The following is an 18,087-nucleotide window of genomic DNA, read 5'->3' on the forward strand; positions in this document are numbered from 1 at the left end:
TTTCAGATAAGAATAATCTCAATACTAAAGATCAGACATATGTGACATTTTAGAAAGAAGAATTTATTCTCTGCCGTCTTGGCTCTGATGGTGAAAGCAACAGTCTAAGAACAACCATCACCTGATGCCATGCAAAGATTAAACTGTTTGACTTGACTGGCAGTTTGCAGTCATTTTACATGAAGACAATTTAGCCGCATTTCCCGTCCATTCGATGGATTGGTGGTGGCCCAGCATATCATCTGACAAGCCACACGCAACCATTTTGATGGTTTAAGAAAGCTACGCTACATACCATCAAACCCTCAAATCTGACTGATGATCTCATGTCAGTGTCAGCTCTCCTGTTTCTCTCCCATCTCCCCTTCTCTTCCCACACTGCGCTGTCTGATGAAGCAGAGACGTGTTGAAAAGTAACAGCATTACAAAATAAATCGCTGGACTTTTAAGATGCTATAGGAGCCTTCACAACCACACCAAACCTTTTACAGCACGAGTCATACCTCTAAAACGATGATAGGTCAAAGCGTATTTCTAAAGTGAAAGTTCGGTGACTTGTACAACACATACCTAAAATAACAAATCTGCATGTAACTTGCATCAGATGAAATGCAGAAGTAGCAAGTGCTGAGGTCAGCGTAGGTTAGGGATGATACTATAATCTGACAGGTTTCTGGAAAAGAAAATAGTAATTAAAAATCGGATTTGTAGGCATGGCTGCTGGTTGACTTGGTCACTCTTAAGGATCAATAATGAAGAATTTAAATAACATAACTCTAGAAAGTATACCGGCAGCTCACAAACATTTGTAGAGCTTCGTGCACACATGATTGTCCCTTTGATTAAAATGTTGTGGCCCGAACAGCCGAAAATAATGTGTGCAATGAGTTTACTACCAACTTCACTTCAAATGTGGACTGTAATTAAAACTTTTGAATGAATCTCAGGTCAAATTGGAACAGAAATGTAAAAAAGAAACAGATTTAAAAATGCACCCAGTTTTTTGTTTTTTTTCTTGCAAAGCACAAACAGACTCAAATATGAAGACATCACAAGCAATAAGATGTTTTAAAGATGCATAGATTACTAACCTCCCTTTATTTTGTTAGATCAGGGCATTTATGCAGAATGTATTACAAAAAGATTAAACATGAGGAAACATTTTAAAAGTAACTTATTGGATAAATGGGAGGGACATCTGAGAAGTTTATGGGTTCAACAACTTATCCTCAGGTCTATAAAGTTTATGTTGGTTATTTGTTTGTCAAAAACTTGATATTAAGTCATTAATTTTGGCTAAAAGTAATTATATCTTTGCTATAAAATCTGTCGAAGTGCTACTGCTGCCCTTCAATAGATCACATACTGTCTCACCACTCTTTTGTTGTTGTCACATTTCTGAGTGAAACACGCCCTGCTAACATGAGCTACAAGCCTATTAACACTTCAATTAGATGATCTGCTTAATCCAATGAAACTGACCATTTAATCCAATGACCAGCTCAGACCTGTAAAGTCCAATCATGCTGAGCAACATAACTAAACGTTGAGCAAATTCAAACCTGTTAGACATACATGCTGCATATGTGTTGCTCTGCAAATAGATGACCAACATTTGGGCGAAAACACCAACAGCACAAATGCTGAAGAATTTAACAGGTTCCTGGTTTACCACTTCAACTGTTTGATAGAAATATTGATTGCACTACTTCAGAGACAGCATGGATACAAACCGAGCACAAGGGCTGGCTTACATTTGAGTTACATGGAGTTTAAATTGTGAGTGACCCTTTCACGCTTAATTCAGCTTTGTTCACTCTTTCAAAATATCCTCCAAAACATGCAAAAACACAAATGACAGCCTGAAAGTCCAACAGTCAGCATTCAAGTCAGACTAGTAGATCATACAATCAAAAGGGAGCTAACTTCATGGCAGACATCTTTGTTTAGTTTTTCATGTGGGTCTTGTCCTTCTGCTAATGTCACCACAACTTCCTTCATCAGAAATACTGGCATGTCATACCATGCAAACCCTCAACGGCCATTAATCAAATAGTATGGTTGTTTCAAGGAACAGCACAACTTCTTAGAAGTACTAATAAGCCTGTGAATGGACATTCAGTGAGGGTACAGAGGCAGAGCATGGCAGGGAAAGTTAGACACTCTTATTTGTCTCTTATGTAATGAAAGAGACCCAGCCCACCTCCAGTTCACTCTCTCTCTCTCTCTCACACAACCACATGTTGAGTCTTACACGTTCATTTCTTCATTAACTGAGTTTCAGTGTGTTTTTCTTGTGACAGTTTGGGCTACAAACCCACAAACTGGCATGCAATGTAAAACTAGTGTTAGTTTAGCAAACTTTTGAGGCCTACATGCATGATGAGGAGTGAAATGAACACTGTTCAGCATGCTGTGCTGTCCCAAGCTGATATAGATTACATGTTCTGTTAAAAAAACAAAACAAAAAAATTAATAAATCAATTATAAATAACAATAAACCCCATTTTGATTCATGTCAGTGCTTGTTTATCCAGTGCGGACCACTGGCACCACTTTACCCACCTCATATGTTTACCTCTACATTACTGTGTACTCTCAAATCAATCAATGGATTCTGCGACAGCATGTTTTGGTGTTGGTCAGTGTGGACTGTCAGTTTGACAGCAACGTGCTGAAAACCCAGAACAGAGCTGCATTTTGAGCCTTATGCAATGGCAAAGTCACTGTTGACAATGTTTCCCAAAACAACATCCCAGAAGGTTATGGAGGGAGGAAGCAGGAGTCTCTATCTTGCAAACTCAGAGGCCTTGCTTGTAAAGCAGCTGGCAGAGAAAAAGGCAAGTTAATAAAGACGCAAATCCAACTTACCTAGAAGTAGTAGTCTGTGGGTTGCTCTGTATATCTGTTTGTCCTTTTGGAGCTGCTTCTCTATCTTTTTGTTTGCTTCTCTTTGTGACTTCTCCTCATTTCTCTGGTCTTCGGTCTTGCTGTTGCCCAAACAACCCATCTTCCCGCAAGAAAAAAGAAAAAAGGGGGTCCAGGGGAGGAGGAGGAGAAGGTGGAAGAAGAAGTAGTAGTGGAGGAGGAGTGGAGGGGGGGTATGTAAAACGAAAAATAAATAAAATAAACTAGTCTAGATCCCTCGTGTGACCCGCGGATTTGGCAGCAAAGTTAACCACATCTACACCGTTTCACGTCCCCGGCCTGCTCCAAAAAAAAAAACCTGTCCTCCGTGTAGAAATTATGTGTCCATAACGCGGATTTTGCTGTCAGAGAAAGGGCAGGATACTGTTGCTGACGACACGGAGGCCGCCTTCTCCGTTTGCTGATTCCTGCTCGGGCTTTTTCCTCCTTCACATGCAGTATAGTTTGAGTTTTTTTTTAGTCCAAACACCCTCTTCCCCACCTGTAACGATGATAATTGTAATCCACAATGCGTGTTATGACACCGAAAAGCGGGGTTTCACCTCAAACGGAGGCAGAAGAAACAGCCTAATTTGCATCTCCAAAAGCCCGGGTCTTGCGTCTCACTGCTGCCCGTGACAAGGAGCCGAACTCGGCGTGTCCGAAAAGCTCGCCCGTGCTGTGGCGCGGCTCGTTTCCGCGTCGCCTTTCATGATAAACCTTTCTATAGGTGTACACTTAAACTCTTTATTTCTCTGTCTCCCCGACGGCTGTCTTCGTCGGGGACCCAGCAGGAAGGAAAATAGTATTTTACACCCAAACGAGCTACATGTGTGATATTCTCATTGCTTCCGTCGTCATCCGGCTCCTTCTCCTTCTCCGCATCAAATCAAGCCGAGACAGCTCCAAACTCACTGCGGTCGTCTTTTCGCCTGGTTGCTCCTCCACTTCCAACTCAGAAACGACCCAGTCTCCCCCGATTTGTCCTCCTTATTTCTGTGATGGCTGTTCCTTGTGTTTTCTCCTCCAAAGGGCCTTCTCTCTCTCTCTCTCTCTCTCTCTCTCTCTGTGTCTCTGTGTCTCTCTCTCTCTCTCTCTCTCTTTTGTTGCTCAAATGTGTTATCAGCTCCTCACATCACCACCGAGCCTCCAAAAAACTGCGCACCGATAGACTTTCTTAAATTCCCGGCTCGGTACCGATGAATCCCTCAAGAGAGAGAGAAAAAAAAAAAAATCATTAAAAAAAAAAAAAAAAAAAAAAAAAAAACAAGGAAAAAAGAAGAAGAAAACGTGACCAAGATGTGAAAATCCCTCGAAATATATCCACGTTTCTTGCAGGTGAAAAACAAAACAAACAAAAAAAAAGCACCGGCCCCCGCTGTCAGGCTCGGTTTGTGTCGCCTACATACGGCCTGTGTATGTGGACACACACACGTTGTCATACAAACACACTGAGATATGTGTGTATGTTCCTCTTCAATCCGAGGTGGGTAAACAGGCTACAGGCTGCAGACTACATGTGCATTTACATTCACACAAAAACAGGACGCGGAGTTGTTGCAGCGGCTCATTCCCACCGTGAAGGCCGCTCCCCTCCCGGCCGCTGGTCGAGGAAGGTGAAAGACAGAAATAACCAATTCTTGGAGGTTATTATTTTTCTCTCTCTCTCTTTCTCTCTCTCTCTCTCTCCGAGAATAGTAGCCTACATTGAAGAGACAGATAGCGCTGAAGAGGGACGGGGTGGGGCCACACGGCGCTCATTGAACCCTGGGAAGGAAGGACCGAGAGAGGAGGAGAGGAGAGGCCGCTTCGCCTCGTCACGTGGCCCGGGCGCGGAGCTGCGTCAGCGGCGCGGCCGTGCGGAGAAAACGGCGCCCTCTTCAAAGACGAGGACCCGCTCACAGGTTTGAAGGGTGGGAGTCATTCAGCAGCCCGGTACGAAACATCAACATTTACTGAAAGGTACTTTTGTTTGATCGCCTACAACTATAATTATCCACGTTATGTTATGAAATAACAGCTGTGCTGTCAAAAGAAGCATGCGTGGTGTCCCCGTCTTGTAATACCACCTCGTGCCTCAACAGGCGCTAGTGAGTCACTGGCGCGTCCGGTCTGCCCTCAGTGCAACATGTCAGGAAGAAGAACTTTAAATCCCACGATGGTTGAAACTTTTGGCAAAATAGAAGTAAAATAAGAGTAAACATTAGTGTTGCTTCCCATCCGATCACAGCTGTATGTTGACACAAGGTTCAGACCAGTTACTGTAGCTGCACGTGACTACCTCAATTAGCTCGTTATCTAGCACTTTACCAAACTGAGGCAATTTTATGTAAAAAGGCTTATTAAAAAAAACATTACAAATGATGCAAAGTTATGGTTTTACTATTTCATGATCTTGTTAAAATGGAGATTAACAAGCTAACGTAAACTATAAATTTAGTGAATCACCTTTTTTTTTTTTTTTTTTTTTTTTTTTTTAGTTGATTGACTACCTGGGTCGATTCAATCCAACTTTACAATCATCATTTTATATAAAGAGGCAACTACAAACTAACAGTAGGGCAAGAATATACTGAATTTGATGATATTGTTGAAACTCAGAGCTGGACTGAGGGAAGACAGCCAGGACACTACAACGACTCACTATCGCCCCCTAACGTATAAACTGGTATTACAAGGCAGGACTTAAATCTTTTATATTGCACCTTTAAAAATATATTACTGGATTATAATCATTGATTCTTTAAGTAAGCATCCCTTTAATGGTGGAACTAGTGGAACAGATTTTATATTTCGCATTAATGTTAATGTGCTAAGTAGTAACTGCAGCTTTCAAACAGATGACGTGAAGCACAATATTTCCCTCTGAAATTTTATGGAATATAAAGTGCCATGAAAAAGGAAATTTTAGGTAGACTATAATTACCTCAGATTGTAACTACATACAATATTTGAATAAATGTACTCAATTACAGCGAGAACACACCAAACCAACACTAATACAAACAAACAAACATTGATATATATCTTAATACAAGTCGGCAAATCATTAGCTATATTAATTTTGATGACATAATAAGGCACAAATTAGGAATGACAAAAATATTTTTACAATCATTATTGACATAAATAAACATATAGGAGGGTCAGAAAATGTCAATACTGATAACTAGTTGTGATATTCTTGGTGTACTAAGCAGATATATTATGTCCCAACTATCAATAACCAATAAAAGTATAAGAATTATATATTCAATAGAATTTTTTTTTTTATATCTTAAATATGTATCTTTTACTCCTAAACAGGACAGATGGGTAAATACCCTGGGCCTCCATCCCAGCATGTTTTGGGTGAGAGGCAAAATATGCTGGACCCGTCTGTCACAGGGCAACACAAACAGACAAACACATTCCCCCCCAGACGTGTGACCCACACGTTTCCACTTCACCCAACCGGCTTGTCTTTGGACTGAGGGAGGAAACAGCAGCACCTGGAGGAAACTCACATTGACACAGAGTGGACATGTAAACTGCACACAGTAAGAGCCTGAAACCAGGAGCTTCATGCTGCGCTAATCACAGAGTCACTGCAGTGATCAGCATGGTGAAAAGGTAATCACATAATTAGAGTTTTGGGTGAGTTGTAGTATGTACATGTAGGATATTAATATAATGTGATGATTAATACAATGCCTTGAGCACTGCACTTGGTGGGTACTTACAAAGATCAGCGTGAAAAATGTATATAATGAATAATTAAGAGTTATTAAGTGACGAAGTAAAAACAAGTTTTTATTATTATTATTATTTGGACCTGTCAGGTTAATCTGTTCATGGTTAACGTAGATTGTGTAACCAGATTAAGTAAACATGTACAATCACAGGCTCCGCAATAACATTCTTCTCAAGCATTTTACATTCATATCCATATTTTGTTGTGTTGGAGAGATGTTTCCTAAATCAGTGAGCTACACAGTCTTCTGGTCGGGCATTACACACGCTCTTAACCTCAGTCTCAAAAACAGATTAATGTGAGAACACAGTAAAAAATGACATATGGTTGAATTATTACAATCAGAAAGACCGTAATCTATAATCAAACTGTTTTTGCACTAACAGTCATCATACTTACCACCTTTAAAATGTTTATAGCATGATTACTGTTAACATAAAGTGTTGATACTCAGACAGGTCCTATAAGAAACTGTTTTTGTCATTTAAATGAGTGAATGATTGACTATATGTTTACAAAGTATAACAACAGTTACTTTCTGAATGGACTTTGACTAGATTTTACAATATTTTAATATAAATATTGTGTCAATTTGAAATGAAATCTTAAAACCTTTTCAAATTAATTATGTTACTGAATAAAAGGTCCATTAAAAAGGGCATGTCATTGTCTCAATTGTTGTGAGGTCTGTTAGACGCTAGGTGGCAGCAGTCTTCCAACTCTGAGCAGTAGGTTTGGAGATAATTTCCTCAGCAACCATCATTCTGATACATCTGAAAATCTATAAAGAAAAGTGTTTAATTAAAATGTAGTTTCTGAAAAACTTTGCAAAATAAAATTCACTTCCTGCTACATATCTATTCTGAAATGTGCTGGGCAAATTATGAGGTGAAGTCTGCCTTTAATATCTAACAACTTATGATAATTTACATTTTAATCCAGTCATGCTGTTAAAATACAGTATGAGACTTATATTGTCAATTTATACTATAAATTGATTGTAGGAGCAAACCAAACTACAAGAATTATTATTTTTCAGCAGCACTATGTTCATGTCAGGGTAAAATCATTCTTGACAGTGATAAACACGTCATGATTTAAATCTGTGTTTACTGTGAATGTAAAACAAAAACTGGAATAGTAATTTCTCATTACGTTGTGATACTTCTATTAAACGTAAAGACATCTGCTGTCAGTTGAATCAAACAAAATGTTCTGTAAATTAAAATGCGTTACTCCCTGTAGAATTTTTCGGAAACTTTTCTTTATGACTACTAATGAAAACTACTTGTACCTTATAACTCCTGGGAAACATCACCAGCAGAACAGACGACTAACCTTGCATGGCTCGTCTCAGTGAAATGCATCTGTGTGGACTAAAATCTGCCCTCTGGGTTTTGTGGTGGACTTTAGTAGTGAATTGTCTGCTGACTTGGTGCTCTTTGGATCTTGGGGCCAAATTAGTCAAAATCTCTTTGGCGCATCCTCCAGTCTGCCAGAGTAACATCAACTGTTTCCTGCCATGCATTCTTTCTCCAGTTCTGTTTTTTTACCATATGTAATAGGTCAATTTGTGTTTTCATCAGCTGTATTAAGTAATTATTTGTAGATGACTGCACAACAAGCACAAATAGAAAGTTAAACTCTCTTTACGCCTCTCTCTGAGTGTCATATTAACCCTGAAACCAAGTTGCGACTTCAAGCTTCAAATCACAATCTGATGTTAGTTTTGTCCCCATTAATATACCTTCACTCCAGTCCTATGCTTGTATTGTAAACATTAGCTGTAGTTACAGTCTACAGTCTTTAATATTTCTATGTTTGAAACACTGTGCATAAATGCAAATTGCAGTCCCTTAATGTAAAACCTTTTTTCAAGCAAGTGTACACACTTAAAAAGTAATAGGATTTAGAGGGATTTATTGACAGAAATAGAATAAATTATTCACAGTTATCTTTTTACTAGTGTATAATCACCTTAAAGTAAAAATTGTTGTGTTTTTGTTACCTTAGAAGTCCTTAATATCTACAAAGGGAACGGGTCCTCTTCCCCAGAGCGCGCCATTTTTCACTGCCATATCTCACCAGCAGCCCAGACGGGACAAACCAAACACGGACTCTTGACAGGCCCGTTTGCATTTTTTGTGAGTTTTGCAGCCACCATAGATCCTCTTACATACTTGGAAGGGGAAGATGAGTTGAGGGGTTGGTTCAAATTTGAAATCTCACCAATAGATGCTACTAGATCCTTCACAACTACAAGCATTTTAAAAACACTGGCTTCTATTCACAATCTTTTTAGTCACTTGCATACTAATAGCACACATTAGTATTAATAATGTTTTTGGGAGATTTTTCTGTATCATAGAAAGTCGTGAGGTGCATCGGGGCTGGAAGTTGGCAATTGACCACTCGATATGTAAATGTTAGAGGAACTGATGTGAGACTGTTTCCCGGCAACGGATCAATATTTGCTCAACATTCATCCAAACCAGGGTGCTGAAACTGCAATAATTTCCCAGTGATTTTGTTAGAGAACATTTGACATTTTTGCTTACAAAACTGATTGTAATCTGTGACGTACGCTTCCTCTTATAAAACCTAATTCTGATCTTAAAACTAAATCAAAGCTTTGCTCATAATCCAGGATTCAGTAAAAACATCCTGAATGGTTTATCTCACCTTTTATAATTTTTCTCGTAAATAGCCAAACACACACTCCCTCACTTCCTCCCACTACATCTCCATCTAAGAACCTTTTACCACGCGTCCGCTCGCATCTCTTTTTAACTGCTCTGTCATGAAAGGTTAGCTGCCTACTCAGCACTCTTTCTCATCATAATCAATTAAAATTGACTGCTGAGGAGTAAATTAGCATTTCTTTACAGTCTCATTGAGTCAGGGGGTTTATCTGCCCACAGAGAAGCATAATCTTTGACAATCTATAGACAAAACACACACAAGGAATGTATTAGTGTAGTTTGGGTTTAGTTAACGAGGGTTGGACCATCATGATTGTTTATGGTGATGTGATGAATACGTTAGATGTTCCAGCATCCAGAGCATCTGGTAGAAGAAAACAAGCTCACTTTTTCTCCTCCTCTATTCTCTTATCTGCCTCCACTGTTTATTTGAAGTTGTGTTAACTTCTTCCAAGACCTCTCTGTCACAACATACTTTCCAATGATTACACTCGTTATCAATCATACCAAGTATGATCTCAGTTCATTGTGTAAAACCGTTTCCTAAAACCCAAGTTGATGGCATCACGTTTCTTCTTTTGTCCAATCCAAAATGCAATTATAAATAATAAATAACAGGCTAAAACTCTCATCACAAGTGTTATCTATGCAGAAAAACTCTTCTGTATTCTCTGTAAATATTGATATTCACAACTCAGCTGATTACACCATCAACACTTCACTAAAACTTCACAGGTCTCTGAATGATTTTCAGTTTAAACTTTAGTGTGAATGAAAAACACAAGTTGGTTTTATAGCAGTACTAAGTGCTTCACAGTAAAACACAGGATGTAGTGCACCTGAAAAACGGCAAAAAGTCTAATTTTATGTGGTAAAAGTTTTTAACTGCTTCTGAAATATCAATAAGTAAAACATTTGTAGGTTTCAGGACACTTGTGAGTGACTGTATAGTTCAAAACACAATACTTGCTATGTTATTTAATCTTAAGTCATTTTTGATATCTTAAGCAGCTGGTTTTCTCCTAAAAATCCTAATAATTACAGAAACACTAAACACTACATCACAGAATGATCATCTTTTCCTCATCTTGAAATTACTGAATAGATTTTAAAGTGTCTGACGTACAACATATAAATTCTGTGTTTGAAATGAACAGATGTTTGTCTATTCAAGTGTCTGTCACTGAAATAAAATTCCCCCATACAATATAGCCTTTTAACACACACGCACATCTGCTATTGTAGAAGATTTGTAGTGTTTGTTTACGCTAGCATAAATGCCATTTGACACACAAAAACATCGCAATGGATTTTTCCAAATCTTCCTCTTATATTTGAAACAAGGTTAATGTTATTGCTATCATTGATCACTCCTCTGTAGTCACACTGGCTCTTTAGTGGCCTAACAGCCATGAATATTAGATACACTTCCCTTTAGCCCACAGTGCAAATGTGATGAGCCAGCCTGACTCAGATGTAAGGAAACAAACACAGTTGTGTGCGAGTATCCGTCTGGGTTTCACATAAAAAGAAACAGTAGTTTCAAGTTTCAGACAGACAGTAGTTTCAATATAATGAATGAAGGCAAAGATGCTTGCATGCATATACAAAAACAAACGCCCCAAAATACTTTTCTCAGCACCTTCACAGTCATAATTTTGTGTAAAATAAATATTTGTTGCTCTTTACTGTTTGTATGTTTGCCTGCTTTTGTTTCATAGTGGAAGCATGTTTTTCAGCAAAGTAATAATAGCTGCTATTCTCCTGAGTGAGATTAGCTTTTAATATGAGCATAGTAACAGGGATGCTCGGTTACAACCCATTATGTCTGGGAAAGGGAGAGAGGTGTGTGAGAGAGAGAGAGAGAGAGAGAGAGAGAGAGAGAGAGAGAGAGAGAGAGAGAGAGAGAGAGAGAGAGAGAGAGAGAGAGAGAGAGAGGAGGGTGTGACAGAGACAAGTAAAGAGCAAAGCAAATAGAATCCAGATTTTTGTCTCTGCTAATTTTCCTCACAGTGCTGCTTGTCACTGGACTGACAATCTCTGGTCTGTTTTGAGTGTCTTTGACTCAAACTGTACTCTGTATTTTTACTGCTGTATTTGGGGATGGTTTGACCGAAGCTGCAGACGTTTTCCTGAGAAATGTGTCGGCAGGTTGGACTTCACCTCCACGTTTCTGAGACGTTTACTAATTGGTGGGAACATCCAGCGGGTGGTAGTGTCTGAAGGAGCTCAGTGGGTGTCTCTGACCCACAGAAAGGGACATGGCAGGGGATCTCGTGGTTGGGATGCTCTATAACTTATTGCTACCTTTGCTCCTGCTGACTGGTAAGTTGATGTCTGTTGAATTATTTTAATAGTATACATTTTTGGTGATAGAAATTATATTTCTGCTGTGGTGTTCTCCAGAGTTATTGGCATTATAAGTGCCATTTCAGATGTTATGTCAAAGTTGACATTAGAGTAATGTTTAGGTGAATATTGAGCGTGGTAAAATCGTAAATGTGTTGAACTGTTGTAAAACCAGCTGTGAGAATACTGTTGCACACAGCATACATTTTCCTGCCAAGTACTGAGAAAATGATAAACAATCATCTAACCTCACTGATTAATAAGGCTTTCTGTTAGGTTCTTTCATGTTTTAATACACAAGACCAGCCTTTAGCAAAATGTGCTGCCAGTTCAAGACTAAAATAGACAAAACAGACCTTTAAAGACACGAGATTGAACTGAGCAGTATTTCTGTATCTGCTGTCATTTGAATGGCAAGGTGAACTGTGTAACTTTAGCCTATGCGTTATGTGCTGCAAAAGTTAACCTCTTTTCTATCTCAAGTGTAATTTTCTCCCTTGTAGTACTTTTACTGTAGTACATTTAATACATGTTTTTCAGTTGATCTCATGGTAAAAAACATTTTCACACTGTCAGATATGTTACAGGTTGCTGACTTGATGTTGTTGGATGAATGAATATATCACCTCATGTACTGTCTGCTATTCACCATATTGAGGTTTACTGGAGCAAAGCATTGTTCAGAAACACACAATTTTCTTTGATATTTCATCCATCCAAAATCATTAAGGTTTTGGAAGTGACAAAATATTGTCTGAATCATAAGAAAATTAACAATGTAAAAGAAAATGCATGACAAAAAAAAACGGATGTCGTGGTTGATTAAAATAGTTTTCTTTGTTACAAAGTATTTTATGTCCACTGATTTAAACTACAATCCAAAGCGACAATATAGAATACGTAGCTTTCAAATACATAATAAAAAACACAAGTTTCTATTTTCCATTTTCGCTTTTAATGTTACAGTACATGTGTCTTATTGTTAGACACAGAATTTGCTAATTTAGATTAACTGAGTTAAGAGCATTTCAGAGTTTATCACTTTACAAGAATTCAAAATGAACATCCAGGCTAAAAATCATATAACTGCCTATTTTCTGTGGACAAGTGAGTTAATGAGATCATTTCTATCAAACGTAATTTTTTTTTTCCTGCTCCCCAGCTTCTTTGTTCCGCTACAATGGCCTGTCAGTGGTATATTTCCTGTTTTTGCTTGCCCTGCCGCTGCTGCCGAACCCAAGCCTGGTCACCATGAAAGGTGAGAGGGGCTCCAGACACTAATGCCTTTATATAGTGTAAAAAGACAAGCGGAAACGTCTTGAGGAAAACTTGATACACTTAATGTACTTATGTGTTTTCTCCAGTTTCAGTCATTTATTTCTGTATTTTAACATGGTCACATTATGCCACCATCTATAAATATACTTATTGTGCAGAAAACAATGCTAAATTCCTGGATTAGGAAAGTTTAGATCTTAAGCTTTAATTCTGTGAGTTATTTAATTAACAATAATTATTATCTGTATAACATTTATTTTTCTGTTACTCAGCATAAAATGGAAGTTTGTATTTATTTTATTTATTTGGTATCATGTGTTTTCACGGAGAAAACTGGTTAGTGTTCATCGTAACCCAAATTTATTTAATGGTAAAAACTGATCCAGATTAAAGGTAAAAGTCTTCTTCATTTGTAGATCATGTTTCTTACTGTGGATCTATAGAATCGCAGCGCATTCAAAAAAGCTTTGTAACAGACTGATTTCAGTCACCTTATTCCTCATCTCCTCTGGAGTCTGGTTGGTGACATTTTTTAGCCAACTCCATACCTCTTAAAATGGTTTCTTTAAGTGGTTATTGAAGTGATCAGGACTGGTAGTTATCATGCCTGGGTGTGTCATGCCTTCCTGCAACCCATTCAGTTTAGTAGTTTTGGGTTTTACAAACTACGAGGATGAACGCTTTTTCACACAGGACGACTTTTGTGCTTTAATACACACTATTATAATTTAAATATTTTATTGTCTGTGTTTACTTAAGTTGTCTTTGTTTAATGTGACACAAAATAATGTGAGCTACACACAAAAATAGTAGAAACCAGGAGGGGTATAACAACCTCTTTGTGGCACTAAATCTAACACAACACAAAACACCCAAATACATTTCATGTGCGTTATTTTACTCCTCGTTTACTTTATTAACACAAAAAAATGGCAAAAATGAACTTCAAAATTGTTCTGTCAAAGTCTGATGTGGAGCAACACCAAAAGGGAGCATAGATAATACACAATTATATTGAGTAAGACAAAAAGTGTGTGTATGTCTCCACCATGAGTGTGTGTCCCCTCTGTATTGATCACTGCGTTCTGATGAATTAAAGAAGCTGTACCTCTCCCTCAAAGTACTTTGTAAAGGGGAAACGGTTGGAATGGTCAAATCAATTATACATAGCCTGGTAATTACAACAAGGAATTAAAAGATGTGATGTCAGCATTTTGACAGCATTTTTTTTGTCTCTGTCTAAAAACTGTTTACCTTTCAACCTGTCTTTGAAAGCCTCATGGATCCCAGTTATATTCATCTCCCAATATGAGCTCGCTCTCCTTGGACTAAGTGGTGAAGCCTGTGTGTGTGTGTGTGTGTATGTGTGTGTGTGTGTGTGTGTGCATGCATCGTGTGGTTTGATGCATCCACCTATACTTGAGAGTGTGTGTATGTGTATGATCATGTAACTTCCTTATTGGGAAACAGAGAGGATTAAGTGAAACAATGCTTTTAGTAAAAATTGTGCACATCAACAACACATTTGCTGGCTCAGCTAATGTTGAGCCACATCAGCTATTAATGCTCTGTGTCTCCAACCTTTTGAATACAAAAGGCAAACTCTAGACTGAGATTATGAACTGGCTTATTAATTTAAATTTACAAACAAATCTAATGCACAGCTTCCTTTTTTTTTCCATTTAATTATTAATGTTGTACATATGAACAACCTGAAAACATCATGCCTCTGGTCGCAGATGTTGCCGGCACGAAGCACTCAGTATCTTCCATTGACATATACTCACTACTGCAAACCAGTTTTCTGGCTCATTACAGTGACAATACTTAGAATTGGTGATGAATTTATCAGTGAGATGACTTTGAAATTTATGTGTTCCCTGACTTTTGACTTTTGTCTCCTGTTTGCTGCTCTCTTCAGGTAAAACAGGTCAGTTCCTGCTGCTGATCATCTCCACGAGTCTGATCTTCCTGACTCTGCAGTGTTTCATGCAGATCCCCTTCGCCTACATCCCTTCACATGGTAAAAACAAACTTGTGACACTTCTTTGGGTAAAAGAGAGTTTTGTGAAATAAAATATCACCACTCCTGTGAGCAGACCACAATGACAGATAGAAATCCTGTCTGTCTGTGAAACAGGACAAAGAAATACACACGTTGTAAGGTGCAACAATAAACTCGTCACATAAAAGTAAAACTTTCTGAGCTTGTACTTTTTTAATTTTTTTATTTACAGTTAGCGGCATTTGGGAAGATTTCCTCTACCATTTGGGCATCATCAGGTATGGGAGCACACTTAGATTTCATAATTTCAAGCAGCATATCAGTCATCATGGATTTTTATATCCAAAAACTTCAAGTCCATCGAATTTATACTACTACCAGCTATTTTCCAAATAATAAAACTTTTCTGACTGATTTAATATTTTCCAGACAGCCATTCTGTTAACACCAGTTCAGCATGAAATTCAACCTAAGACAAAATATTTTCATGAACATTTAATTTGTTTAATGTTTTGTTGTGGTAACACAGTGAAGCAGGACTATAATGCAGATAAAAAAGTCAGGCAGCAGATCAATGGAGATCAAACCTGTCATAATGCTTTTGTGTTTCCAGATTCAGCTCGGTTGACCCTGGAAATGTTGTGCGACTCTTGGCTCCAGATGTTGGCCTCTTCTTCACCACCATGTTTATACTGAGGTTGTGCAAAAAGCTGCTGCACCCTGTGCCTCAAATCAACCTTCATGAGAACGGCATCCCGCCCTCTAACTCCGAGGTAGCTGCACACTCGTCACATGCTACATTATGTTAATACTGCACAGTGATATGAGGCTGATTGTTTCATGGGTGTTGCAGGATGTGGAAACCTCTGACACAGAGTCAGAGGGAGGAAGCGACACAGAGGGCTCGAGCTTTGACAGCTCAGACGAGAACACCGTGCCGGTTCAGTCGGGTCCGCCTCAGTTTGTCCAGAAGTTGATAGTGTTTGCAGCTGGACTGAGGCTGCTGCTGTCAGCCATCATGAACACGGCAGGGAAAGTGGTAGTGGCGCTACTGCTGGGGCTGGCAGGTACAATACAGCAGGTGTGATGTGCTTGCAGGTGTAGTGGAGCTTGAAAATGTTTTGTCTAATTCACTTTGTCTATGTAAAGGTATCACGCTGCCCTCCCTCACCTCAGGAGTGTATTTCGGGGTGTTTCTGGGACTGGTGTGGTGGTGGGTGTTCAGCCGCTCCATCAGCATGCTACACTTCAGCTCCCTGTGTGTGATGATGGCCATCTTCAGCGGAGGACATCTGCTGGCTCTGTACCTCTATCAGCTGCCCATGTCCCAGCAGCTTGTATCACCAGATGATGTCTATGCAAGGTACAGTGAGTAAAGAGGACGATCAGACTGATATACTGCACTGATCTGGTGCCTGTGTTAAGATATCAGCAGTAAAGATTTTTTGATTTTTTTTTTTTTTTTCTTCCTGTTATTTACCGAATACAAGGAAAAATATTCCAATAAAAGAAGCATCAGGTCACCAAGTTTATATATTTTGATTCTGCTCCTTCCAGTAAAACATTAGCCAATGTTTGATTTGCATCCTCTGAAAAAATGAAAGCTGAAGTAGGCCGTTTTATCTAAGGCAAAAAAAATACAGCCCTCCTCCTAGAGCTCTTGCCCCTCCCTTCTCCGTCCTAAGCCCCTCCCACCAGACAAGCTCCAGGACATACATGAGCTTCATACGTGCACGCAACATCAATGGCCAATATTCTCTCATATCTGAAACGCTTCACCAAGATTGAAATTTGTTTTACTGCGTTTTTCGTCATACTCGTTCAGACTGTCTTTGTGATAGTTCCGTTTTCCTCTTTTTCGGGTTGCTTTGCAGTAAGCAAGTCTTTTCGATCCTTGAATTGTAACTTTCTCCAAGATGGCCTGCCACTGATTCCCGCTAAATATCTGAAGGCACGTGCGCCGTATCACCAATCGAGAACAGCCAATAGGTGGGCCATCTCTCTGAAATGAGCCATGCTAAAGTTTCTCTCATGGGGGAGATTTACAGAGCCAATACAGAATACAGAGCCAGGAAGAGGTGCACAAGTCTAGTGTTCTCTCAGACCACTTGAAATACAATTTTATTTTTCCCAATGATACTAAAAGAAACAAAAAACTGCCTCCCCTAGTTTTAGCTGAAATCTTTCTCAATTTGCTCCGGATTAATCTTAGAATACATAAAATCTCTCCGCATCATTCACATGTTCACATTCAAATCATATAGTATAGATTGGGGTTGAGAAAAAGCTTCTTTTTTTTTGGTAAAAGAAACAGATTAATATCAGTATTTTCACCTTTCTCTTATGGCTCTTACAGAAACTGCTGTCAATCCTCCGAGTTAGTCTTTTTGTTTTGCACTCTTTTTTTACCACACACATTATTTGCCCACATTTATTCTTGTTCCTCCTTGAACTCTAACCCTCTCTTCTGTCATTGTTCCTGTCCATCTTCATCCTGCACTCCTTCCCAGGATGTTTGGTATGACAGGAGTGATCCGAACCAACAGTTCAGACCCGCATGCTCTTGGTCTGCATTCACATGTCAGCTGGCCGGACTTCATCAACCCTCTGGTTCTTCTGCAGCTCTACTACACACTGGTGGCTCTGCTGCACAAATGGGTTCACATCACAGAGGAGGTGTGTGTGTGTGTGTGTGTGTGTGTGTGTGTGTGTGTGTGTGTGTGTGTGTGTGTGCGCGTGCGTGCGTGCGTGCGTGCGTGCGTGTGTGTGTGTGATGGGAATTATATTTAGAGGCAGAAATTTGATGGGAAAGTCAATACTGCTGCGACTCTAACTCACTTATAGTGACAAGTGTTGCTTTGGCTTTCGTAAACATTACTGCCGATGGTACCACCATTGCAAAGTTGCTCCTAGATTGGATCAGCCGAGGGATGCTCTCTCTAAAGTCAGTGCTGTTGTGATTGTTTGTTTTATTGTCAATCAACTGTTCTCTATCACTATCCTAACTCTAACGGTAAACCTCGAACAACATACCAATCACGGGCGGAGCGTCCCTCCCACTGATCCAATCTAGCGTCAGCCCGGCTGCAACTGGTACTACACTGCTGCTCCAC

The 18,087-nt window shown here is 39.1% G+C and overlaps 2 protein-coding genes and 1 long non-coding RNA gene across 3 annotated transcripts in view; 2 read left to right on the plus strand and 1 right to left on the minus strand.

Annotated features, from left to right (window-relative positions):
* Nucleotides 1-4,143, minus strand: part of gnas (GNAS complex locus) — a 27,196-nt gene extending 23,053 nt beyond the window's left edge. The window contains exon 1 of the mRNA XM_069140930.1: nucleotides 2,872-4,143. Within this exon, the coding sequence (XP_068997031.1) occupies nucleotides 2,872-3,010 (139 nt within the window). The 5' untranslated portion in view covers nucleotides 3,011-4,143. The remainder of the gene's footprint in view (nucleotides 1-2,871) is intronic.
* Nucleotides 2,768-7,876, plus strand: LOC138193111 (uncharacterized). The gene is made up of 3 exons (XR_011177853.1): nucleotides 2,768-2,840; nucleotides 4,606-4,869; nucleotides 6,214-7,876. It is a non-coding gene; the product is annotated as an uncharacterized lncRNA (long non-coding RNA).
* A 3,722-nt stretch (nucleotides 7,877-11,598) lies between these two features.
* Nucleotides 11,599-18,087, plus strand: part of LOC138192817 (piezo-type mechanosensitive ion channel component 2) — a 34,461-nt gene continuing 27,972 nt past the window's right edge. The window contains exons 1-8 of the mRNA XM_069140496.1: nucleotides 11,599-11,667; nucleotides 12,854-12,949; nucleotides 14,891-14,992; nucleotides 15,207-15,252; nucleotides 15,588-15,747; nucleotides 15,828-16,041; nucleotides 16,124-16,337; nucleotides 17,485-17,650. Coding sequence (XP_068996597.1) covers nucleotides 11,604-11,667; nucleotides 12,854-12,949; nucleotides 14,891-14,992; nucleotides 15,207-15,252; nucleotides 15,588-15,747; nucleotides 15,828-16,041; nucleotides 16,124-16,337; nucleotides 17,485-17,650 — 1,062 coding nt within the window. The 5' untranslated portion in view covers nucleotides 11,599-11,603. The remainder of the gene's footprint in view (nucleotides 11,668-12,853; nucleotides 12,950-14,890; nucleotides 14,993-15,206; nucleotides 15,253-15,587; nucleotides 15,748-15,827; nucleotides 16,042-16,123; nucleotides 16,338-17,484; nucleotides 17,651-18,087) is intronic.

Source organism: Embiotoca jacksoni, unplaced genomic scaffold, assembly GCF_022577435.1.
Source record: "Embiotoca jacksoni isolate LCO1_2020_lvr unplaced genomic scaffold, fEmbJac1.0.p SCAF_9, whole genome shotgun sequence".
Taxonomy (NCBI): domain Eukaryota; kingdom Metazoa; phylum Chordata; class Actinopteri; family Embiotocidae; genus Embiotoca; species Embiotoca jacksoni.